The sequence below is a fragment of the Pogona vitticeps genome, chromosome 8, assembly GCF_051106095.1.
Source record: "Pogona vitticeps strain Pit_001003342236 chromosome 8, PviZW2.1, whole genome shotgun sequence".
NCBI lineage: Eukaryota > Metazoa > Chordata > Lepidosauria > Squamata > Agamidae > Pogona > Pogona vitticeps.
Genome location: NC_135790.1, coordinates 28,076,870 through 28,103,341, shown reverse-complemented (window position 1 = coordinate 28,103,341; position 26,472 = coordinate 28,076,870). Strand labels below are relative to the sequence as shown.

Here is a 26,472-nt window from a genome sequence, read left to right as displayed (position 1 = left end):
TCCTCTCTACGCTAAGGAATAAAACTGCTCCTGTTTAGAAACCGAACGGAGCCACTTCAAACGAAGTGCTGCTCACGGCTTTTCAAGAACTTAAGTTATTCTTCCAGTACTTTAGAAGAAGCTAAATCATGCCCTTTCCCCTCCTGCATTAATATTGTTTATTTGAAAAAAAGAAAGGGCAGAGACAAGCAAAGATATGGCAGGCACTCTTAACACCTTTGGAATGGTGGTGGAAGTCCTTCACTGCGCATACTTCATGGCTTTGCTGAGGACGGCCATGCCATTCAGCTCCCGCAACCGACTGGTGTGCCTGAAAGTGTCAAAGCAAAAGAACAAGATCAAAAGAAAGGCAATTGCTGGGCTAATAAATGGCTTTTTTTCTACCACTTAACAACTAATAGAATCACAGGCAGCAGCTGGGTAAAGAATCCACACACAACAGTCTACAGAGTTTGCACAAACAAAAAAAGTTGTCATTTTTAGGTTGGGAGGAAAAAAGCCCACCAGTGACAGGTAGGGAGAGATAAGGTGGGCAAATTATTTCATCACGCCACTTATGTGCCAAGGAAGAGAGTTTGCCTTCCACTACCAACTGCTTGCTGGGCAAAACTGACATCAGCATCTGATAAGGGCTGCCACCGAGGGAACGGGCAGTGCAAGCTCATCCTGTTTTTTTAAAAATGAAGATTCTGGCACAGCCTCCCTTTGGCGCAACTAACACCAGTCAAAACACAGATGTGCTCACTCCCAACACCTACAGCTTCTGAAGCAAATCATCTGCTCTGCTTCAGAGAAGTACAGTTTGGCCTGGGAACAGGGAATCTATACGCTGCCTACGCAGCGCCCAGGCTGAACGGTGACTGTGATTTGGTCAAATAGAAGTCAAGGAATGTCAGCTTCAAAGAAAAGGCACCAAGCAGGTTTCAGCTATGTACAGTTGCTTTACGGTTACTTCCGTGTTCGATTTGGAGCACCCTCTTTGGGTCTCCTTCATGCATGGCTGGTTCCCTTGGGCAGGACTGGGACCGAAACCCTCCAGCAACAGGGAAATCTAGCCCTCTAGACGTCCGTGGCTTCCCTGCAGAGTTCAGGTGGAGCCAGCGACAAATACTCTGGCCACTCAAATCAGTTGGCCACAACTAAACCACTTTACAGCTTGATCCCTCCGTATGTTTCCGCAGGAGCAAGTCTTACTGGCTCCAGCAGAGCTTATGAAGTCTTGGCTAGCCAAAGAGTGCCCTGGGGAGGTGAGTCAGAGGTTGGAAATAAAGAGTTGAATGGGGTCACTCATATATCTTTCTAGCGAATTCTGCTGGAAATGTTTTTCTGTGTCAAAAAGGTGGATCAGGACAAAGACTTGAGATAATGACGAAGCCATCTAGCGAATGACTCCCCCAGTCTGTGTCAGAGCCTGGCTGTAGGGGCTCATAGGTCTCCATCTCCGTGACCCTCTTTGTAAGTCAGAAGTAATTCCAGGAGGCAGCCAACAGTAATGCCACCGTCCAGCCATGATGTGTCATAATGTTCAAGCCACCACCTTACAGGTAGGCCTGCATACAAGTTACTCACTGCTCCGAGACAGTTCAGTGACCATGGCTGTGCATACAAGCCCAGCCAAAGCCGCTGAGTCCAGCTCGAGGTGAACCTTTCCCTTGGGATACTTGCCTGGCATCAGCTGTGCAAAGCTTCCCTAAAGCAATGGCGGCATTCTCCTGCACAGAAGGGGCCTGGTGGGCCTCCCCTCCAGTGACTTTCAACAAAATCCGCACAATGTCCGTGTCGAGCAGATCGGTGGCGGTCCCGGGCACCTCAAGGCACTTCCCGAGGCAGAAAGCAGCATTTCCTGCCACCGCCTCCTTCGGTGAGCGCAGAAGCTTCAGCAACGTGTGACACTCTAGGGAAATGGGGGGGGGGAGGAGAAGCATTCCCAAAGTCAGGCACCGCAGGGGGAGCAAAAGGCGGGCAGGCAGGGAGGGCGCAGGGCAGAAGAGAGGATGGGCATTCCTCGGTTATCCTCAAGACAGCCGAGGCGCCCGCTCGTGGAGCCTCCCCCGCACCAGCTCTTTGCCAGGAGAGCGCCTGCACTTACTTTTATCGAACTTCACCATCTGTTCCTGAGCTTGTCGGCTGCTTTTCACGCAGCAGGCAAGAATCTTCAGTGCGCAGGCAGATGTTGTCTCCTCACCTGCCTGGGATGGAGGAGTTAGAAATAGGCACCAGTGGGAAACAGGTGCCCATAAAAGGCACTGCTTCCAGACAGGGACAAGCAGGAGGCAAAGGCCACCGCCCAAGATAATTGTTTAATGGGTGGCTGTGGGGCTACAAGACATCACGTTAGAAGGTACCGAGGCATACACAGGGCACGTTGTTCTTGTTTTCCTTTTTAAATGTATTCTGAGCTCTCGGTTGCATCCAGGCAGAGCCTCACAGTGGGATTCCAACTCCAGCACTACAACGATACATAATCCTTAATGGGAATACTGGACTCTCCAGGAATATAGGTGAAGTTCTTGCAAGACATCTTCAGGGGTATTTCCATACCTGAGTTGCTAAGTCTATGGAAGGCCTGGCTTTTCTGAATACTACGTGGATAGGATGAAAGGTTTTTCAACTTTCAGGGACACAGTGAGCATTTCACTCGGCCACACGTTTATTCAGCAGTGAACATGCATTGCCATTCCAGCCGGATCAGGTGATCCTCGGCTGGGCACCAAAAGCTTCCATGTTCGTCTAGCGCAGTAAAACAACTACGAGGCCAGATGCACCTCAGTAGAACTGAGCTTAGAGGGTGAACATTTCTAGGGAAGGAGAAGTGGGGACCTTTGTAATAAGCTATTCAACTTCCCGAGTAACTGGAGATGGCAAGGTGTGCATTTGGCAGCTGTAGGAAGTTTGTTTGATATGAGGCAGATTAATATACATTTGTTCATACATCGGGCCAAAGACATCTGAAGGGCATTATAGGGGGAGGAGAAATCCCTCTGTATGTAGAACAGAAGACTGAAGTTGGCACATTACCTTCAGAAATTGGATCATTTTCTTCACCACACCTTGCTTCATCGCTTCTTCCAGTGCTGACAGATTGGTCGGCAGGATGAGACTTAAAAGCTGAACTGCTCGCTTCATGAAAAGGAAACGGGTGGCAGGGGAAGGGAGAGAAATCAATCTTCCTTCAGAATGAATTACGAGAATTATTCACCTTGTGGTCTTTTTGCTTTAGCTGACTGGGCCTTCTGCTTTATGCTTTGCTGTTTATTGCAAAGGTTCCCCTTGACATTTAGTCCAGTCATGTCCAACTCTAGGGTGCGGTGCTCATCCCTGTTTCCAAGCCGTAGAGCCAGCGTTTGCCTGAAGACAGTTTCCGTAGTCACGTGGCCAGCGTGACTAGACACGGAACGCTATTACTTTCCAACCAAGGTGGTGCCTATTTATCTACTCGCATCTTTACATGCTTTCGAACTGCTAAGTTGGCAGGAGCTGGGACAAGCGATGGGAGCTCCCTCCGTCACGTGGGTTCGATCTTACGACTGCTAGTCTCCTGACCTTGCAGCACAGAGGCTTCTGCGGTTTAACCCGCAGCGCCATCACGTCACGCAAAGACAGTAACTAATCTCACGCTCAGCCGGTGTATGTGTATAAACTACTAACTCCCAGAATCTTCTGACTAACCGAGCCTGTGGCTGGGCTGACTGGGAGACCTTTAGAATTGTACTCCTGTTCATTCCAAACATCAGCCACATAAAACTTTCAGAGGTTCTCTCTGGCCTTCTTTCAGAAGAGAGCTGAACTGGGGTTCAAGGCTCCAGTCCTGAAATTTCTCACTGGCAGTGGGGTGTGGCAATATCACGAACCTGCAACTTCACTGTAAAAAATGGTGATCCCTGGGGCCTTGGCAGGCACCGCCGGTAGACAAAAGACGACAGGCCATCCCTGGATGGCAGCCTGTGTCGCATTTAAGTGAGCAATGATGATTTGGAGGATGGAGAGCAGTTAAGACAGAGATTGGGGCCTACTTGTTTGGTTATTAAACCCCTTCCTTCCGACCAGGAGGCACTTACTGTCACAATTCTTCCGTCTTTACTGCTGAAGAGAGACATGCATTTCCCAGCCATTTCTTCTGCATGTTCCTGAAACAAGAGGTAGGCTTAGGGCACTCCTGTAAGATCACAGGAAGCAGAATAACCCTTGTCTTAGCTGTGGTTTATTATAGTGCGCTCTAAGAGGACAACAATACGCTGATTCAGCTAGGGAAAATCTCAGGCTGAATCACGGCTCAAACACAACGCTCGTGGGGTGATCTTTTACTCAGGCTATCCATCGCACTCCTGCTCCCGGGATTTGTGGCAAGGATGAAAAGAAAAGTACCGTGAATATCATGCCTGAAAGAGGGGCAGGGTGACATGATCAAACATTTGGCCTCCATTTTATCCATTCCTTTTATTATTTGTTTATTGCATTCATAGTCAGCCCGTTCCACTTCAAGACCATGTTCAAGGTGGCCGGCCACCTTTACCCCTTCTCAAGCTGCTGCTCTGTCCCTTGTCCTCACTTCTGGGCTTCAGGAAATGTAGGATAGAACCGGTTTTTAGCTGTAAGAGTCAGGGACACAAAGGATGCTCTCTCCTTGTTTGTCTCAGGAAGACAAAAAACAAAAAGCAAAGGCCTATGGATAAAGGGAGTGGACTGAAAGGCTCAGAGGAGACAAGTAAATAGGAAGAGGAAGAGGTCAGTCCAGTTCCTGGAGGGATGCAAAAGCATGGAATCTTCTCCTAGCACATCGCATTGCGCACAGAAGGTCCCAGGTTCCACCCACCACATCTCCAGAAAAGCTCCTGCCTGAAGCCTTAGACAACCCCTGCTACCAGTCAGTGTTGCCAGTGCTGGTCTAGATGGATCAAGGATCTGATTGCACATATGACACCTTCTCATAGTCCTCTTTTTAAGAAAACCCAGCAGTCTGTCAAACGTTGGTTGTGCACAACAGCCTCTGAGTGCGAGTGGAAGAAAAGAGAGAACCAAAGTTTGAGGAAGTGGATGGATTGGGGCTTTTACTGCTAATAGCATCCTCCAGGGGGAAAAAGCAGCCAAATAGTTCATTATCATCCTGAGCAGAAGCAGGAGATGGGGAGACACTGCACAATGTTATGGCATGTCCCATGTAATCATGGCAATAATCAGGCATGATGGTACCACCCGCTCCTCTGACTCAACTACTGCATAGGGCCACTTGTCCTTAATGGTTTTCCATGAATCTCGCTTGGGAGAGAGGCATTTCTCAGGTATTATGGATGCTTGTTTTGCAAGCCTCACCTTCAATTACAGAAAGAATTCAGGCTGTAGCTAGACAGCACCGGCAAGCGCAGATTAACTGCCATTGCTCACCTTGAGTTCATTAGCTGACATCTTGGAAAATGCCCATTATTTACCAAGATGCCAAAGTATTCTGTGGCTTTCACTTCACTGAAGTTTAACTTGATGCCTTCCCAGTTCTTGGGAGATCAATATAAAGTGGTTTTTATTGTTTCAAGACTGTGCCCTGGTGGTTTAAGACTGAAGTTACTGAAAGGTTGCAGATGATCTATTGTGATTTTTATTAGTGGGCTAGAGGAAATTAATTCAGATTATCTTGACATCGTATTCTGGTTTCTCAGATGCATCGTTACTTTTAATTTGTCTGGAGCAGTGTAATGTCAATATTACCCAGACGGTTGCAATGTTTAAAAAAACACTCTTAAAAAGCAGTTAAGTGTATAAAATTGCTGTTCCCATGAGTATACAGTTTTGTTTGCTGTTTCTCTTCCTGCAAAAGGTCTGTAGGATAATTTTATACAGATTATCTAAAACCGTGATTTCCACTATTTGATTCTTATCTTCCTACGCATAGAACTACAGTGAAAACAGCATCAGCGTGTCTACAGAAGAAGGAGGTCCCAAAGGGTGTCCGTCCCTAATTCCACGGCCCCAGCAAAATAGAAAATAGGCAAGTTCTCAAAGTCTGTATGAAGGCGGTGCTGCCTGGGGCTTATGTTAATGGGAGGAGAAGCATAAGGGCACATCCTGGGGAAGAAAAGGCCCAGGAGAGGCGGACTCATTTACAGGATATTAAAATACAGTTACAGTTACACTTTGGGAAACTGACTTAACAAGGGAGAAGTAATCTTTACCTAATCCTTTACCTGCATAATCAAACTGTGTTCCAAAGAGAGGTTCATCATTAAACCAAGCACTGCATATAGACTTTCAGGGTACCTGGTGACCTTGTTTTCTTTCCAGCATTCATCCTGCAGAAGAAGACATGATAAAGTTGCAGTACCCCAATCCAGGGCAACTTACTGTATAATCAGTGCCCAGATATATTACTTTTCTCAACCACCAGAATTCAGCTAGAGACAGTGGCCAAAAGAAGTGGGGAGGAATAATGCCTCCAAGCTCTGCTCCAATACAGACCCAAAAGGGGTGGAAAGAAGCCACCTTCAAGCTGTCACAGAAAGAAGGTCTCCTGCTTTGGGGGACTTCCCTTTTAAAGTGTATCAGGCCAAAACAAAAGAAAAACAAAAAATAAGACAAAAACATTGTGGCACCTTGAAAACGTCTATATTTTAATGTGAACTGTTGTGGACAAGTCCACTTCCTCCCACCACCAGTGTAAAAACGGTGGTCACTTCCCCAGCCCCAAATATCAAAAGCACAATGGAATGTTCCTATTTCATTTTGGAAACAAAAGGCTGAAATCCAGCAGGACATCACAATGGCTGGATTTCAGCCACTGGGCCAGCCGAAGCAACAGAACTTGCCTAGATGTTGACGCGCACGTGCATGTGTGTGTGTGTGTGTGTGTGTGTGCGTGTGTGTGATTACAGTTGACATGATAAGGTGGCATTTGTATGGCCATCGGTGTGCGGTGCGGTTGGTCTTTCTCATTTTTCTCCTGAGAATGTGTATCTGTGGCTGTATCGACATTTGAATCAGACTCACTGTTAAACACCCTAAGAGTTTTATTTTTTGATGCATTTTCCCCCTAGAGGGGAAAAACATAGAGGGGTTTTGAAACAAGAGGGCTCAACAGGAAGAACAAAGATAGGAGTCGGAGAAGGCTGCAACCGACAAACATCCAGACACACATTTAGTTTATTTGACATACTGTCTGTCTTCCTCTATTTCACAGGCCACCTTTCTCTCCCTACAAGTTGACTTGACACACAAGCAGAGATGGCTGACCTGCCTTTCTCCACTGACACATGAGACAGACAGAGGGAAAGTTGCTTGGGATAGCAATAGGGGCAGGGCTACTCACCACCAAACTCAAGCACGCCTGCCAACATTCCTGGCTTTCCACCATCTGCAGCCGGATGACCATGTCGGAGCAGAGGTCCCCCAAGACAGCGATGCACTGCGCCAGGGCCGGCTCGTTCACCCTCCGGACCGAAGTCTTTGGCAACAAGATGAAGAACAGATTGTCTGTTGAGATACTATGAACGCCAGCACAGTCAGAAATGTACACAACGGTCATTTCATCTGCTGCTAATCCACCCTGGATGTTTTTAAACATGTGTATTCCTGAACAGGGCCAGAACCTCAGAGGGACAGCTCTGAAACATCAACATGTTTTATTTTCAACCAAAAGGTGAAAGGAAAGGCTTCGTCCAGCGGTGACAATGGTGCCATGCCATGTCCTTGTCATTCCACTAAAGAAGAAAGGGGGGCGGGCAGATTTTTTGGAGCATTGCTGCTTAAAGCAGCTCAACCGACGTGTGACACCAGCGATGAACTACTTTTCCAACCGTGCTAAGAACACCAATAGAACAGTGGCAATGAGATAAACACGGTCTGACTGTTCTTAACCTTACTTCATACTTGAATAATACCTTGAAACAGATTCTCTTCTCAAGAAAGGAACAATAAAGATATTCAAACTCCATGACAATATCTCTGTCTTACTGTAAACAGTGACACACAAGAAGACACTCCTAGCTCAATGCATAGCTCTGAAAGGACGAGAGTCTTATTCCTCATCCCCCAAAGCAGTTGTGAATCCCATAATCAAACTTCTGCAAATGACTGCAAAGCAGACAACTCCAGAAAATTCGTGGATGTAGGGCAGACCATGGGGTGGGGAAAAAATGAACAAAACCATCTTGCTTGCTCAGTTGGGTCCCCTACCATTGCGGCCACAGCTGCCTGAGCCATGCCCTTGGCTAAGCTGACTAAGATGGAAGAGTGGCTCCAGGAAACATCCGAGGTGCACGTGGGCACTCACTTCATTTAATGTCCTAGTTTAAACTTTGGATTCTGGATGTCAGTTAACTATCTTAACGATTGCAGTTTTAATCATAACTCATGTCTGCACACATTCGGTATGAAAGATAGCTGCAGTATAGTAAACACAGCCAACATTCAGGAACAGAGAAATGTTCTTACCAGCAGTTCTGAAAACAGTGGCAAAACCCCCGTGGAGAGTTTGATACGGCATTGGATTTTGAACCTATTCGCAAAACAAGATTTTACATTTTAGCTCTTGATCCTCAACAGAGAGAAGACGCACATCAAAACAGTTCAGCCTTTCCACTTAACAGTGACATTTCTGAATGTCGTCCAAAGCTTGTACTTTATACATATTTTAGCTACAGAATTCACTAATGCACAGGGCGGAAATGGCTGCTGAGTGTTGCTTTTTAAAAAAAAAAGGATTAGACCAATCCAGGTTGGTATGAGGCTGTCAATTCACTACTAAGCAAGCTATTACCTCCTGGATCAGAAAAAAGCATTTCCCTGAATACCAGTTGCTAAGGAACAACAGTAGGCGAGACGGCCGGTGCTTCATGACTTGCCGATGGACTTTCCACAGGCATCTAGTTGACCACTATGGGAAAGAGGGGGCCAAAGAAGATCAGTTTTTGGGTTGATCCAGAAAGGGCTGTTATTAGATTCCCCCTACAGCTGAGCCGAAGCTGAAGGTGCCAACAGTATCTGCTGGGCAACCTGTGAAAAAGGAATCGAAGCACAAGCTCGCCGAAACCGTCCTGAACTGAATGCCTTAAAAGGCCAGTCGATGCCACTGCACTCCGATGGCTCAGTACTTGCACCAGTCTATGCCTGCCACTGCTTTTGTCCTCTCCAGCAATGGGTCCTTAGCAACCTGTTGTCTATAACCTTGGCACACACACGGGCATCGCGCACAAAAGTATTCCAGCTGCACTGCTATCTTGAGAGACTCTTAACACAGAGCTGAAATCCCTGCCCTCTAGAAACGGCTTCCAGCTTTGCCACAGAGATCGGAGGCCAGTTCATTCCCCAACCTCCAACCCTGGTCGACCGAGAGTTTGGAAGAAATGTAACCTACTTCTCCTCCGCAATTAAGCTGGTGAGCAGGTTCATAGCACAGGTAGCCCTGCCGTCAAAAACCTTGACAAAGGACACCAAGATCTGCAGCCATCTGGAAAATAAAGGCAGATACAACTTGGCTGAGAGAGAAATGACTTTGCATGGGCAAAGTCAAAGGAGAGTGACAAGCAGACCATCCGTGAGGAGCATTCTTAGAAGTCAAAGGCACTCCCAGCAAAAGGGGGGGGGCAGCACTTCCATGCCTCAAAGAACACAGGCGGGACTGCTTGAAACTCTGGGTCAGTCGAACCCTAGAAAAAGTCTTAGCGAGCCCACGTTTTGGTGTGCCCAAGTGATAGGATTCAACGTAGCCTCTTTTCAGCAAATCCAATTCCTTCTGTGAAGCTCCTCTCATGCCCGAAGAATTCTATGAATCAGCTCTGAAGCTGATGTGTTGGGTGAAGAAGGCAAACCATTTATTGTGCTCCACTGAAAGATGACAGCTGGGACAGCAAGCGAACGAGGGAAATGCAGGATTAGTTGTTCAGCAAAGTGGATAAATGACACTGACTCATCAAAATACACATTTTCAGGTGGTTTTTTTTAAAGGTACACTGCGTTGATGTTAGGACATAATAATTTCACAGAACGTTGGCACAAATGTTACAAAACCTTTTCCTTCGTCTATTAATTTGAAATGTCCTGAAACACGCACCATTTTTCACCATCCCTGGGCAGAGGCAAATAGCAGTAAGTGGAAAACAGCAAAGCCAGGCTAACTGTCCTTTCTAAGTTCTGTGAAGTGACAAAGAAACTCCATTTTTTTTCTTATAAATTCCAATTACCCCGTAGACTAGCACCTGCCTGACACTAGAGTGTACAAAGAGAAATTTTTTAGAAAATCCAAATGAGGACATAGGTGAGCATGAACATTACGGGTGTCCATTGCAGGCTAGAAAAGGCTCGTGCTCACCTATACCCTCATTTGGGTTTTCTAAAAAATTCTCTGGACTAAAGTCCAGTCAGGCTGCAGTCGGGAGGACATCCTTAGGCAAGGATTCACATGGATAAGCTTGGCCTCTGTCTGAGCTGCAAAAATGGGCTTAGATCTAAAACTGGCCGCCTTCTGCAGACAGTTGGGATTTCCTTTCCTTCTTGCTTTGCTGAAGATCACAAGAGGAAAATAGTAAAGTTTTTCTTTCCTTCTAGTTACACCCTGGAAGGGCACTACTTCATCATTCCTCACCTAGACGTTTGTGACTCCCTGGTCTGCCCAAGCCCCTCTCGGCTGATGTTTTGTGGGTCCAGTGAGGTTCTCCTAATGAGGAAGCAAGGGACAAAGCTCCCCCTCCTTTACTCCCTGGCCCTGAAACCTGTCTCGGCTGCAGTGCAGCTTGTCTTTCTTAATGAGCATGGGGCAACCGTGAAGCTGCTGCTGCTGCTGTCTCTCCTGCCGCACGGCGAGACTTTAACAGCCAGGCCTGGTGACTCCATCAACTATAATCCCTAGAGGAGAGCTTTCATGTCCAATAAACAGTTTATCCACCTGCACCTCGGCTTTTGTAAAATACTGAATTATATGTCCTCTAGGCAAGAATGTGGCAAATCTACACAAGTTCCAGCAAGAACTTTCCAAATCAGCACAAATCCAGGCCTTCCAACGTGACGCCACATGGGAGTTCTTTACTGCACCAGTCTAAGATTTACTATACTGGCTGAGCTTGCAAGTAATAAAAGTGAATATTTTTATGATTAATATTACATATTAGGGTGCCCCCCCAGCACCTTGATGGTGTTTTTGTTCTTTGTTTGTGGTATATTTCTTTGTTACTAGCCAACCTGTGGCTGGAGAACAGAGGAAAAACCAGAAAGAATTCACAAGGAGTCCCGCGCAGGCGCAGTCAGACCCATCTGTGTGCGTTCACAGAGGCCACAAAGAAGAACCAGAAAGAATTCACATCCTGGGGTCTTTTATAAAGGCAGTAAGGAAGCAAATGTATAAAATGTTTCCTTCAAGAAATTAAGCACCACTCCATCCACACATCGCTGTTGTAAGATCTTAGCCAGGTGTACTTTATGTTACTCTTGTGTACATTTGGAATGATCATGTTTTTATCACCTCACTTTATTGTGGAGCTGCCTTAGCTTTGGTCTGTGATCATATAACAAAAACAACTAAGAGTAAAAGCCAACAGTTGAAAGAAAAGGAATGGAGGAGCCTTACTTGGTGGTGTCGAGGTGCCGGAGCACCAGGCCCCGGCCAGCCTCTGTCTCAGCGTAGAGAGTCAGCAAAGCCATGCACTGCTCTTGGACCGCAGGCACCTCCGAAAGCAACAGCGCTGGAAGCTGCACGTTGATGTCAGGGTGCGTGAGAAGCAGGCGCTGGTTCTCCTCTGGAGAGTTGGGCAAGAGGGGAACAAACACATACCCAGATTGTGTCTGCCTGCTACACCAGGTGCTCTTCTGAAAACACCTTGTCAACACCTAGGTCTGCCTTCCAAAAGCCACTTCACTGTCTATCATCCATCGGAGGATTCTGCTCATGGAAGTCATGGGGAGGGAAAGTGCCATGTTTCCATTGATCCCTCTTGTTTCCCTTCACTTTCCATTGCATCATGTCTCAAAGGCAAATACTTCCTCTGCATGGGAAGCCATTCACACCCCATTGAGTGCTACCCTTGAAGCACCCTTTAAGGTGAAGACACAACAGAGTGTGAATTACAGCTCGTTTAGGGAGCTTCGTGCTTGGGAAGTGAATCCGGTCACCTTTTCTCAGCTTTCACTGTATTCCCTTGAGGAGCACAAAGAAGGTCATTCCCTCCTGCTCCAAAGGGACCCAATAGGATCTACTTCCAAGGCGGGGAAAGCCTGGCAGCAGCCAGACAGCTGGGTCTCATGTGCGCTCATGGATGTGAAGATTCCTTTGAGAACCTCATATGCAAAGAGGTTACTTTGCTGCAGGGGCAATAACCCCCTGCAGCAAGAACCCAGCCAATAATCTAATCGCGTGCATCCCTATCCAGTTCCAGTAGCATTGAGACTTCCACCCCACAACCCCTTCCAGACCTCTGAAGCAAACTTTCTCAGGGTGCACGGGGTGGAGAACAGTGAACGTGAAGGAGGGATAGTACTGATTCTGGCAACAGGATCCAATGGACAACACACTCTTGGATCTTGGCCACCATGAACCAGAAGGAGCCAGAACTTCTGTTCAATAATCCGGGCATGTACACAGAGGGAGTTAAAGTCGGAATGTCTCCTGAGCTGCCTGAATCAGTTTAATACGCACAGTCTGAAGGAAAGCAGATGGCAGCCACAGTGGGGAATCCGCCTTTCCACTGCTCAAGTTGTTGTCATAATTCTATCAGACCTGTAAATCTTCCCTCCACAGCAAAGTCTATGCATGGTCAGCACATGCAGGAGTGATATACGCTCAAGCAGAGCTGAAGTTGTATTAGCAGTGCATTAGCCATTACTCATGTTGATTACCGTTGCCTCTGCAGACTGCCTGCCACAAGAGGAGAATGGAAAGAGACAGTTCGACTTCAGCAGGCAATTTGGCCTTGCTCTGGAAGGCTCTGGAAAATAAACGAGCTCATTAAAGCTCAGGGAAACATTTCCTGTTTTAGACGTGGGTTCCGTAGACAACAGAACCATTTAGCAACAGTGATAGGGCTTTTTTTTTTACATCTAGAGCAACTGAGGTTTAAAATGATAAATGCAAAGTTGGGCATCAAGATGCTTGCAGACTTTGGATGCTTTGTGGAGAAAAACAGACCTTGCAAAGCCAAGTTATATGTTTTTCCAGCTGAGATATACTGCAATCCTTCCCCCCCACCCCCCCTTGGAAACACAGCTAGCAGCTAAACTAATAAGACTACAGAGGAAGTATAACAATAGCGCTCACTTTGAGAAAAACTGAAAGGCTTTAACTATTGTTCTGGGGGTGGGAAATCTTTGAGTCATTTGGGATATTTCAAATTCTGGTCATTTTCAATGGGGAAATTGGACAAGCTCCAGATCTCGCACTTCAGTCATGTGCAGTTTGGCCGCAACCTTCACGGCAGGCACTTCGTTAAAGGTATAATAGGCCATTTTTGAGAAGGCTATAGAGGCAGGGTGCTGTGGCATGGGGACAACGCCTTCCTTCTGAGGCATGCCTCTGTGAAGCATGGTGTCCTTCACATCACCATGTTGTTTTCACTCACCTACTGCTCTCTGATTTATATCTCCCTCAATCCCACTACAGTACTTCTGTTCAATCAAAGAATTACAACAAAATCAGAAGCAGAAACATGCTTTCTTGTCTCCTCTGGGCATCAGCTTGAGCCCTCTAAAGAAAACCCTTCCTTCTTCTTGACAATCTAGTACAACACGGTCAAATCAACACAGCTACGATGGAGGAAGCCAAGGATAAATCTCGCACAGAGATGGTCTCTCTTGATTCTGATGCTGAAAGAGACCCACCAAAGTTACGCCACCAAAATCAAAGGCCCCGAGGGGGCCAAACCCCCTTTCCCAGCATAAAACAGTTGAGCATCCAACTGCCTCGGGCAAAGGCACTTTGGCTGAAAATATCCAAGTGCTCTGTCTCTGGGTAAAGGCAGATTCATAACACTTCTCCATCTCATACTCTTTTATTCTGTGTTTCCTTCACCTGCCCTTGCTCCCGGGACTGGAAAATTAAAAAAGCTAAACCTTCAGAAGGAGCACAGAGGACACATTGAAGGGCAGGAGGACTTCGCAGCTGTCTGCTACGTTATCGGCTGATCGGCCCATCTAAATTTCATAGGGTGATTGTGTTTCTTGCCAATAGCCTTGCTACCGGTCTGTCGTGTAACTCTTGAGAAGAGCCCTTACCGTCTTATGACCTCGTTGTCATTGATGATACTGAATCCATTGTTTGTTCTAAATATGACTTGCTCAGTGCCTGTAGTGAATTCAAAAACAAAAACACATCAGAGAAGCCTCTCATGGGAAGACTGACCCACAGCAGAGAAGTATGTATCCCCATAGCTGGGGGAAACGTTACGTTACGTTTTCTTTAATCCTTCAGGACAGTTTGCACAAAATTGCCGTTATCTTGCAAATGCTTAAAAGTGCTGCTACAAAGCAGGTGAGCTTAATTTCTTTTCTTTTGCAGGATAAAGGAACGGAGAAGGAAATGACCAATGAGATAAAACCCGCTCTCTGGGTTTTATGTTTCATGTCTGTCCACCAGCTATGGAGTCTGTTCTGAAAGTCTGGAATGTGTTGTGTGTAAAGTGGCCTTACGTTGGTTTTATTTTGCACTTCTTTTCCTTCAGAAAAATAAATGTTACCTTCAGCTCAATTTTTCTTTGCTTTTGCTTTGTTTTTGTTTTTGCCACAGATTACATTTCACCCACTAGGGCGAACAAAGGACCTCATTTTCATCTCATGGGAAGACAGACTTCTATTCAGTCAAAGCCCAGTATTAAAAGACAAGACAACTGAGGCCACCATGTCAGCAAAGAAAAACTAAGCAAAGCAAAACAGTTTGAATGCCACACAGTGGTCAGAACAATACGCTCAGGGGTGATCAGGAGCCTCAGCGACACGCGTTGGATGTTGCTCAGACCCCAGGCGTTCTGCTTCTATGCTGCAAAGTCTCAGAGTTTATTCATAGCAAGAATACTCTTCACAGGGGATACTCACCATCTTGTATCATATCAGTCAAAAGTCTAATCCCACCCGCGTAGTAGAAGATGTTCTCATCAGGTCTGCTGAGTTTCTGGAGCAACTTGGCCACGGACAAGGCTGTGGGCTTTCCAGATTCAAACTCCTCCATGGCTTTCTCCTCCTCGTGCTGTCTTTTCTCTTTCAAGTCTATTTCCTTTATGCAGTCTTGAAAGTAACAAAAGGCAAAGCAAAGAAATAGGACACGGAATTTATAGCAAAAATATGCAGGATTACATGAAACATGGAAAAATCTTAGGGTGCAACAGCTGTGTAAGGCTGCAGTAAATGTTGTAGTTCAAATTCAGGAGGCTAAATATGACTTTAGCATGATACGACGATTAACATGATACCAAAAGCAAAAAACAGCCGGCCCCTCCACCCCCAACAAAAGAAAACCCTGACTTTCATAATCCTCACCTCTGCACAGCTTGTCTTTCTGGGGATTAATTTCTAAAATCTTCAGATAGCACTCTCTGGCCTGAAAGAATAAGGAAATGTGTAGAAACAATTAAAAGGGATGAAAAAGAATCAGTTATGCAAAACCTGATTCAATGGCTTTTATATAGCATAAGACACCTTCCAAATGATTTAAATCAGAACTCTGAGCTTCTTGTTGTGTGTGTGTGTGTTTGTGTGTGTGTGTTTGTGTGTGTGTGTGTGTGTGTGTGTGTGTGTGTGTGTGTGTGTGTGTCGTGCGCGCACACACACACGCATGGAGAGCTAAAAACTAACATTATTCTAAGTAACTGTCTGAAGTTAGTGGAACTACTGATACAAAAATAATGGGGCACAGAAGAACAGACAGAAATGCTTCAAAAACCATAGAGGCCTTACCTTACTGTACTGCCGCTGGGCCAAGTAAGCTTTTCCCATATGAAAGAGAGCTTTGATACATTTTTCATCGCACTGCATAAACAGAATTATAAAGTGAAACTTGTAGATAATTAGTTTCCTACAGTTATGCAACACAACCATAACAAAGACTCTTCATTACAGCACACTGACCATTGTTATGCCCTTTTAAAGAGCCAGTAGGTTTCCATTTTAGGATAAAATGCCACATCAGGCCGAAGCAAAGTCTAGGTGTCTGCCAAGCACCCTCCCTGTAGGGTTGCTAAAGATCAGAGACTTCAAAACAACAAGAAACACAGAAGAACCACCAGTATTTAAGAAATTGCAGTTTAGCCTTTTGGAAACACACGTCGAATGACTGACATCCAAGTGCTGGTAATAACGGTCTGCTATTTCAATCCTTTCCAAGGCAAATGACAACTACCAACAAGGAAATACATAAGTGAGATAGTAGCTTTTGAATTAGGAGGCAGCGCTGCTTTTGAAGTTACAGGAAATGGAGTCCTAGAGTTCGCTCTTGTTTGTCAGGGTGTCTTCTATCAGCACGTCTGAAGTATCATTCAGCCACACAGACTAAATTATGGGGGCACCGTTTATGCCGACAGATTCTTATTAAGCTTCTGGAGATGGGGCCGCTTTACAGCAGTATCGCTGGCCTGCTGTCTAGCGTGGTCCCCTAAATCAGTGGCACTTGCGGTATGACAAGTGACAGGGAAATAATCTTTCAGAAAGCTTTCAAAAATTCAGTTCCTAAGTGGACATCAGTCTTTCTGCTCGTCTCCAAGGAAAGTGGCTGGGATGGCTTCGCCCACCCTGGAAGCCAAAGAAGGTCCCGGCTGCAGGTGGTGACATCTTGACAGCTAGGGAAAACCTCCACTTCTCTTTTGCTGATAGAAAGGGGTGTGAGCAGGGCTGCTCCGTCTACCTTCTGTCTCTCTGGAGTGCACAGCCTGAGTCAGAAGGCTCAAAGCCCACTACAAAGTGGTGGAACCCCCCCGTGAATTTGTCATGTGGGGCTACAGCTCTGAAATACAAAAATTAACTCTTGGGAAAGTAATGAAAGGGAAATAGAGAAATCTTAGCTAGGCAAAGCTCAAGGCTGTGAGACAGCTCAAGCCCAACCCAAACCAGCTTTCTGTAGCTTCCATGAAGGAATTCTCCGGGCAATGTGAGATGCTAACTTGACAGGCATAAGCATAGGAGTAGTTCTTGAAAGGTGGTTGCATAGACACCTACAATAGTGGGTTGCTGACATTAAAAGAAGGGAAATCAGATTCTAAATGCTACTAGACTGGCAGGTCTCTTTCTTAAGCAGATGCCACAAACCTCTGTCAATTCCGACACATTCAAGCTAACATTATTAAGGGATGTCAGAAACGCTTCATGCAAATCAGGGTTTTGCAACCCACTTGGAACGTGACAATCTGGGCTCTGGTCGTCCTTGTTCTGAGTGTCAAGTGAATATCACATATGCTGGGGGAATGGAAGAAGAAGATTAGATTTACATAGCTCCTGGGAGATGCGATCGGATAATTAATTTAGGATTAATTACACTTAACTTTAATTCAATATTTGAATTTAAACAAATGAGAAGCTGGGTGGTTATTTCTGTGAAATAAAGGTACAAATGTTAATCTCTCTTTCCTCACAATGCCTAACACTTCATGCAGCTTTCTAATGGAAGGAAACCATGTCAGGGAAGACATTTTGCGATCTCTTGGAGAAGAACGCCACCTCATTTTAAAATAGCACTTATCACAGAGGGAACACCTAGATTTGGAAAAATACTTTATGCAGTCCCACACATGGTTACTAAGCAGTAGGCCCCAGAGAGCACAAGAGGCCTGCTGAGTAAAAATGCATAGGATGGCAGTGAGAATCCCTAGCACATCTGGACCAGATGTGACTTCCACTTTGAAGGAAAGGATGCAGGAATGGGAGAGTGCAGATGATGTGCCCAACAACACCATGTTAGATATTAAGACTCGAACCCAGGTCTTCTGCTGGGCCCACCTGCAAATGCCATCACAAAGCAACAGAGACACACAAAGCAAACAAGGAAAGCAGAGCAATGTGGGAAAGCATATGACTTTTCTTTGGCAGTGGCTGGCGCACATCAGGACTGAGAGGGCTGGGTGGCCAATGAAGGGAAGCCAAAGTCAACAGGAGGAGGAAATAATCAGCTTTGCTCCTTTCCTCCTCTGTTGCAATGATACAGCAGGACAAATGCTCAACATTCAGCATCTAACTGAACTAAAAGATCATGTCATGCTGATTCAATAGGCTTCCGCACCACCATGCTGGATTCCCAGCTGGTAGCAGGAGGGGGTGGCCTCTACTCCCTCTGCCAACTTTCTCTCTTTGCCAGACGAAAAAGACAGGATCTTCTTACCCTTAAAGCCCAATCACAGTCACTGAGAGCTTTTTCATACTTCTGTAACTTGATGTACGCCTGAAAGAGAGAGCGTCAGCAAAGGCATATCAATTTAAGTCTTGCTGCAAATGAAAACACAGAGCCTTTTTAAAAAGACTTCCTCACTCGGAGCATTCAGCTGGCCTCAAAACATGAACTGAAGCAATCTGCTCAGGGGGCTCCCTGAGAGTCTGGTACCAGGCTAAGGCTCTGTGAATCTTAGAATGGTGGAGGGCATACAGACATGGGAGGGGCTTCCATCTGAAATGAAAGATAAAACAGCAGAAGCAGATTGACCAAAGCCAAAGATGCTGTAAGGAAATGGATAACAGGGCACGGCCAACGAGGAGACTTCGTAACGCTGAACAAAAAATAAGCAGGCACCTGTGCTCTGTTGGTGTACAGCACCTGCGCATCTTTCTGCTGGTTGAGACCTTCAGTGTACCTCCTGATGGCTTCTTCATAATCTCCTTTGCTGAAAGCATCATTCCCCTTTTCTCTCAGTTCTGTCGAGGGGAATAACAGTATTCATGAGAAACCCAAAACAAGCTGATTGATGATCACCTGCTAGACTCACGGTCAATCCATTATAAATCCCCTTTGTTACTGCTTATATTGCTATAAAATAAGGTTCTTTGTATCTGATCATGCATATAGCTATTCTTCTATTAATGGAAGATCTTGTTGGTGCTGTTCATAACGTTGCTGGATATTTCAAATGTTCCCAAAGCCGCTTTGTGCCATGACAAAGTGGGATGTTGGCTTTCTCATCCCAGCGTGAGTGCTTCTTTTAAAACTGCTCCCACTCGGACCCACAAAATACCAGCATCCAACTGTTACCATTTGCTAAGGCTTCATTTTCCTTCCTTCGCCTTGCTCGCTCTTCAGCATCCTTTTCCATAGCAGCCATGAAACTTTCTGAAAAGGCATTAAAGTTGAGATGAAAGTTTAATCAAAAGAAAAGAGTTTGCCTTTTTTTCTAAAAAAAGAAGTCACATTGCAGAGCATAATAATTTCTGCAATAGAAATCTAAAGGGGCAATTTCACTAATGTGATACCAAATCAGAACCAGGGTAATAAGCCTCCATTTACAAAGACCTGCAATGCTGATGGTAAATGTAATAACTGCCTTTGAATGAAGCTCCTGTCCCTAGAAGAATAAGGCTTTCTAATTTCTGGATAATAAAGTGATTACAATATGCTGAATTGCATCTTCTAACACAATGAAGATGGGAGTTCATTGGGCTTGTTATGGAGATGACAGAAATTGGTTCTGATTTTGTATCTGAAAGGAAAAACGGTCTCCAATTGTATAGGATGCCACTGATTCAGAACAGGCCATGTGCCACACCGGTCTATGAACAGAATGAGGGAGCCAAACAAGGTCTAAGACAAAAAGGACACCTGTTTAGGCTAAACCTTTGCACCAGCACACCAGGCATACAGGAACTAGTTAAAGAAAACAAAATAAAGAAATAAACACAAGCAAGCAAACAAACAAAACTAAGAGAAGATCAACACCAAAAGTACGTAACTGGACTTTCATGAAGGAAAAAAAAATCTTTTTCTGCTTCCAAATAATTGCTCTGTCCTGTAGCCATATTTGTTCACCCTAGCCTGAATGGGGGATCTTGAGAACACACTGATGCTCCGGAACCCAAGTCCCATGCAGGTTATGGCACTCTGACAAGGGAAAGACGGCCATGATGGACCAGTCCTCTGATACAGCAGTATGCAGGGTCTCCAGGGGCTAAATGGAATGGGTGCGGAAGTCATCCAGACAAAGAAACAAAGTCTGCTCTTTTCCAAACATTGTTCCCCACATCCCCAAATGAAAATGGCACAGGAAATCTCCTGGAATCTAGACTTCTTTGATTTCAGGATTCTCCTATACATACGCTTGAAAGATATGAACGATATCTAGAAAGCCTGAGCTAGATACTGCTTAAAATATACATGCATAGCATTTATTTAATCAGTATCCTAGCAAGATTCTTGGGTAACTCTAGTTTTAAAGCACACTGGAGCAACCCACCCAACATCATACCTGGATTTATCATTTCTTCCTGATTTTGCAGGCCCTGAAAGAAGTTGACCAAAACACAATGTTAGATGCAGGTTCTGGAAAATAAAGGATGTGTTGTAATATGCAATTCAGTTTTTTGTTGTTGTTTTTAAAATGTGAAAAAATACGACTAGTGAGAAAAACAAAATGTGCCAATTTTTTGAAAGCCACTTAAAACAGGATTCATAATAACCTATATTTTGGTAGTCTTTAAAGGGAAGGAAAGAGACCGAATAAACAGAAAAATCCATATAATTCAGAGCTTAGGCTACAAAAATCAATTTGGCAAAGTATTGTACAGACATTTCAGCTGGACAAATTGTTGATCCAAGTTGACATTTTAAGTGGCAATAATGGCAGGTTCCTGCATGTTTTGCAACTGAAGCCCTTCTTTGACAAAAAAAGCTCACTTTCCATGCTATAAATGTTTATAGGGTGGCACTGGCCAACCTGGACCGCTCCAGTGGTATTGGGCTACACATGCCAGTGGGGAAGGTGGGAGGGTGATCCCAAACACCTGGAGGATAACAGGATTGGGAAGGCTTTTTTTAAAAAATATTTTTTTTAATAGAAATCAGTCCTGAAAAGATGAGTTCTAAAAAGGTTTTCTAGCAGGGCATAGCGGACCAGTTTGCATCCCAGCGTGACTTATTTACTCTTTGTTCATTTGAAATGATTCTATAGCATCAGCCAGCTGACCTCAGGCTACCGTACTTCCATTTGCATTACTCTACAAATGCAGTAACAAAACACCAAACTGAAGGTCTTAAAATAACTAACACAACCTGTTAATAGGCTTGGAACTTAGAAACCTTTACTGAAAGCCATGCAGCAGTGCTACTAGTTAAGCCTCTTTGACAAGCTATCAGAATTAATTTAAATGATCTGTTTCATTCAAGAGTGGCTGGAGTTGATGTGCCACAGTCTTCAGAAGGACCTCACTTCCACAAGGGAATCTTTATAATGGGAAAATAGTCAGCAGAGTCTTCTAACTCTAGGGAAGTGTTTTCTTTCCTTCTTTCCTTTCTTTCTTTCTTGTAAATGATAGGCAATGAGGACAGGATGGGAAACACCTTCATGACCCATCCAGTCAATCCCCTCTGGGTGACAGATAATATGTCAAGATGCTGAAGGTTCAAGCACATGAGGGCCAGCATGGTCTACTGGATGGATTGCTGGACCAGGACTTGGGAGATCTGGCCATGGAAACTTCATAGTGATGGCGTAGCAAACCACTTATTGCAAATTCCACATACCTTGAAAACCTTATTGGGACATCATAAATTGGAAGCAATTAGGCGATAAAAATAAAAGGCCAAATCCCGTCAGGTGCCTAGTCCATTGCCTCAGGCCACAAAAACTTGATACAAGCAGGCCAGTCAGCAGGCCAGTCGCTGTTCTGGATGCTCCCACAGGTACTGATCCAACAGTATTGTCAAGATCAGAGTGGGTGTGCAAAAATTTACGTACAAGACGTCTTGCAAACTTATCACAGCAACGTTTACAGATTATAACACATCATTTTCCGTGCTGCACCATAACAAATATCTAATTGTTTAGAGTAGCTTTGCTGGACAAACTTCTCCAGGAGGTAACTTTGGCAGAAAAGTTACATTTCTTTGCCACTGCTTCTATTCATGGACTTACTGGAGAGGGCTGAGTGTTGATGACTGTCCTGTCCATTCGGCATTTCTGCTCCTTCTCATCTTGGAGCTTAATGGCGCTGAGTCTTTTCTCCGTCTCGGTAATGGCTTTCTCCTGGACAGCAGGATCTGTGGAACTCAAGCCTTGGATCAAGTTGGCTGAAAGGAACAAGGAAGATAAGCATTAAAAATATTGACTATAAAGGTCTTCAGGAAGCACAACCAGGCCAAGATCTAATTCCAGAGTCAGTTTTCTATCTCTGTGGGAGACACTGGCTGTTCTGGATGCTTACTCTCATTATAGTTCCCGCTTTGTTATGCCCTTGCTTGTAGGGAAGCGGATGACTCACACAATGATTGAGATTTCTCCAGAAAGTGAATTAGAAAGTCAATTTAAAGCAGCATTGTAGGGGGAACAGTTGATGGAACTTGCAGATGCTGTAGAAAGCAGCCAAAACAATACAAACAGTGACCTATAGCCTCATCACTCTGTCTTGTCAAATGACCTGTCTAACCCTTGTGGATGCCCTGCAAGTAAAGCAAGCAGTCAAGGAAATCAAAACTTACTACATGATAATAGCTGCTAGAGAGAATAGCACATTTGCTGTAAAATAGGCTGAAACTGCTGGACTAGATATGTTTTGGAAGTGGGTGTTGCGGTACACATTTTCTCTGAGCAGGCCCACACAATTATGCCAGAGGAAAAATTAATTTCAGCAACACCACCTGGATTGAATAGACACTTAGTCAATGGGACCCACCTAAGCACGACGAAGCCACAAGGTCCCTTGTCCAGCAAGATCAGAACTGAAATATTTTAGCTAGCTACTCTTATGAAAGCAGGCATGCTCAATCCTGAGAGAGAAGGAAAGTGCAGAAAAAAACATGTATCTTTTCAAAGTATACATATGCATTTGCATCTTCATCTATGTTGTTGTAAATGAAAAAAATGCAGATGCATGGATGAAAACGCTAATCTTAAAAAGAGACAGAGGACACTCGAGGATAGCTTTAATTGGCTTTTAATTATACAATGCCCAAATATAATTATAATTTTAATTGTAAGTACATAATGACTTTAATTACATAATGCTTCAAATTGTCACCACCAAAGCACAAAATGTGTGTGACGGGGGAATGTTCCCTTTGGAAATATAAACCATGTGTTATGTAGTAGTTTTGGGTGTCTGAGAGAACAAGGCAAAAAGGAAAATCAGGGCAGACCTTATATTACAAGCCTGGTGATAGAATTTAAAGATGTACTAGGGATCGATCAATCAAAGATCAACCAAGCCAGTGTTGCTACTGCAGCAGATTGGATATAAAAATCTAGAAACTTCTCATTTTTTACGACAATGGCACAAATTTTGCAGTTTTATGTAAGAATACATTCAATCTTCTTTGGGGAATTATGACTCAGACTCAAATTTCTGGAACAGTTTCATCAGGGTGCACGAGCTGTGTGTGCATGTATTCTTTCCTGTTTTACTATCCGGTTTGTCCTAGCCACTTTTTTTTTTAAATTACACTTTAAAGAGCACCCTGTTCTTTTGCTGGATCTCCATGCTGGAATTATATACTCGATGAGTTGTCAAGATTGCATAATGTTTACAAAGAGTTTTTGAAACTGTCAGATGAATAGCCGTCAGGATGTCTGGAATGCTTTTCCACTATTGATCGTCATGACAGCATTTGCTAACCTCGATTTTTAAGACAACACTGACAACACAGAAAACAATAAGGCAGTTTTTCTCATTATCAAGTCTCTGAGCAATCATTATTGTATCTCTGAACCATCATACAAGAAAAAAGTTGTTCCAATACATCTTCTAATCACATTCTTTCTTTTTCGGTGTGTTTTCCGTGGAGTCTTTCCAACACTTTGTTTTGTTAAGAGCTTCAAGATGAGCATTTGCAGAATAACCAACCAGTCTGATCAAGGGTAGAAAAAAACCCAGACATCAAGGTTTTTCTGACCGTGGAAGATGGTACACTTCCATTAAACAAGTGATTCTAAACACTTTAATTTCCTATTCAGGTGACTAATAGATATTACCTATACAAATATTGATTGTATAGGATTAGTGCTACCTGGGTTTACCATTTCTCAGAGTGTTATTTGTTTGATCTTTTTTACTGTTTGTAGACTTAATGTTTTTAGTTTTAAATATTGTCTTTTAAGGATGCCAGCTCCCTCGGGTCCTTTTTAAGGAGAAAGGCAGGATGAACAAATGAATAAATTAAAATTCTATTTCCAACCATACTTTTGACTTTGCAGTCATTTTGGATCCCATTGTTGATAGTATTCTCAGCAAAAAGCTACAAGATTTCCATTTGTTGTGCTAACAATCAAGTCTGGGAGCTAATTTGTTTAGCTAGCTATTTTATCATTTTCACTGGGTTCATTTTCTGTCAGCAGTGTATTGACTAAGTCAGCTCACAGTTACAACTATAGTAAATTCTACAAGTAAAATTGACTTTGCAAGTATTTCAACCCTCCAACCTCAGTTTCAGGAGTTGGGGCATTTCCCCACCACCACCCAGGAAAGAAATTGCACCCTTTAGTAACAGTACTGGGGATAGAAATGCTCAGCTCAAGTCTTGCTCTGTTTAAACATATTTATGGTCTACTCACTAACTTCATCCACATCCTGAAGGAACCTCTGCAAATCCTGTTCTTCTTGCTGGTTAGACATTTTGTTCTGAAATATTGGGAAAAGTCATATGAAGGAAGGCGGGTGGGAGAGAAAACATATTTTGCAGTGTCTAACGTTTGCCATCTTGTGGTTGTTCTAAGAATTTATTTTCTAAGATACAGTAGTTAATCTTTTTCATGCTTCTATTGGGACTTATAACTCCTCAAGGTGTATATAATACATGAAAATCAGGTGTATATAGTGTCTGAAGATCAGACTTACAACCATGGTGTCTGCTGAGAAAGCTCTGGGTATTCAAACTCATGTAGCACTCCTAAATGTGTTTTGTAAATATGGGGAAGAATACTAACAATGTAACAAAAAAAATTCTATTTGTTTTCACATCCAGTTCAGGGCAAATCTCCTGTTGATGTGGAAATGCAGTTCAGCCCTAAACCAAAGAGGCATCAACCGCTATTTGGAGTAAGAACCCCATCAGGACCAGATTCACATGCCCTGACCTCAGCACCTGCCATTTCCGTTTATATGGATGATATCACAACTTCCTGCGACCCCCCCTCATCTATGTGAGCAACAATCATTGACTTAAAAAATGGAACAATCCATCCATAAGAAGAGCACATGCAGAAATGACACTGAGGTCCCCTTAAAAACAGAGGATGCCCCCATCATTGGGGGGGGGGAAGCGGTCCGGAGGGTCAGGTGGGACGTCTGGGCAGGAGCTGCCTAGGGGAGAACCCTATTCTAGGGGCACCCCCACCCTCTGGGCTAAGCAGGCGGCTTTCAATGACTCCCCGGCAAAGAAGAAATACTTGGGGGGTGGGCGGGGGGGAGCAACGTCACCGGCCGTGGGGAGCAGGAGGGGGCAGGAAAGCCTTGCACCAGTGGGGGTTTCCCCCCCAAAAAAAACCCTCATTGCAATGAATGAACATAAGGAGTCCATGCACATACACACACATCTAAAACATACACCTTATAACATACAGTATACTAGTGTTTGCATCATCATCCTCTCCATGTGCCGTCAAAGTCAATTCTGACTTACAGAGACCCTTCTTCAGGGTTTTAGACGTTAAGTAGGGAATATGCAGAGGTGGTTTCCCCTCCCCTTCTTTGTGGGTTGCACCAAGGAATCAGTGAATACTGATATACTATACAAAGCCTATCCACGGGATCAGTATCCACTGATTCCTTGACCCATGGTCCCCAACTATTAAAAGAAAAAATAATAATCATGGAGGATAAAGTGAACCCCCGGCCGGGTGCCTGGAGGGAACCAGAAACCACGCGAGCTAGGTTCAGGGTTCGCTATCATCCGCGTTTCTCCGCATCCACGGCCTGAGAAGACCCGAAAGGCAGGGCTTTTCATCATCTCCCTGCCCGATACACGCGCTCCCCTCCGCCCGCCATCAAGAAAGTTGCTTTTTTTTGCGTGTGGGGCACACCCGTATGGCGTGGGTTTTAGCTGGGGGGGGGGGGTAAAGTAACTTCCCGGACTCCTGCCTGGACCAGGACGGCGGGGTCCTCTCACGGGGCAGTCGGGGGGGGGGGGAAAGGAAGAGGTGCCCTGAGGAGGGGGACGAGCCAAGGGGAAAGAAGGACAGCAGCCGTGATTTAAAAAAAAAAGAGAGAGAGAGAGAGAGAGAAGTGGAGGCGAAACGGAGCGTGTTTCGAGGCCACCTACCTCGGGGCGAGGGGAAGAGGCGCTGGGCGGCCGCGGCCAGAAACAGGCGAGGCCCGGTGTCGGCTTGGCCAGGCCGCAGCGCGTCCCGGCGGTCGCCCTAGCAACCGTTAGGGGCTCCAAGATGGCGGCCCTCGGGG

The 26,472-nt window shown here is 44.8% G+C and overlaps 1 protein-coding gene across 5 annotated transcripts; it reads right to left on the bottom strand.

Moving 5' to 3' along the window:
• Positions 1-141: 141 nt before the first annotated feature.
• Positions 142-26,472, bottom strand: TTC12 (tetratricopeptide repeat domain 12). Of its 5 annotated transcripts, none has more exons than XM_020793307.3 (22): positions 26,336-26,472; positions 24,630-24,696; positions 21,999-22,153; positions 20,334-20,367; positions 19,127-19,204; positions 18,671-18,792; positions 18,266-18,325; positions 15,856-15,927; positions 15,439-15,499; positions 14,998-15,186; positions 14,182-14,251; positions 12,811-12,899; positions 11,546-11,714; positions 9,341-9,433; positions 8,419-8,482; positions 7,295-7,429; positions 6,177-6,281; positions 4,059-4,127; positions 3,019-3,120; positions 2,090-2,189; positions 1,666-1,894; positions 142-310 (listed from the first exon to the last, which is right to left on the bottom strand). In XM_020793307.3, exons 2-22 carry the CDS (start codon positions 24,688-24,690, stop codon positions 241-243), a joined length of 2,127 nt encoding a protein of 708 aa, XP_020648966.3. In that variant the 5' UTR covers positions 24,691-24,696; positions 26,336-26,472; the 3' UTR covers positions 142-240. The 5 variants fall into 5 exon arrangements, with proteins under 5 accessions (XP_020648966.3, XP_072835428.2, XP_078235732.1 ...); XM_072979327.2 differs by having other exon boundaries at positions 18,695-18,792; XM_078379606.1 differs by lacking the exon at positions 9,341-9,433.

Excerpts from the sequence above, each read along its gene's own strand:
- TTC12 (XM_020793307.3), bottom strand. The coding sequence starts at position 24,690 with ATGTCTAACCAGCAAGAAGAACAGGATTTGCAGAGGTTCCTTCAGGAT. Across the intron at positions 9,434-11,545 it reads CGGCACCTCGACACCACCAA|ATGGCTGCAGATCTTGGTGT; the intron begins GTAAGGCTCCTC and ends TTTATTTTCCAG. Across the intron at positions 7,430-8,418 it reads CACTGTTTTCAGAACTGCTG|ACTTCGGTCCGGAGGGTGAA; the intron begins GTAAGAACATTT and ends TTGTTGCCAAAG.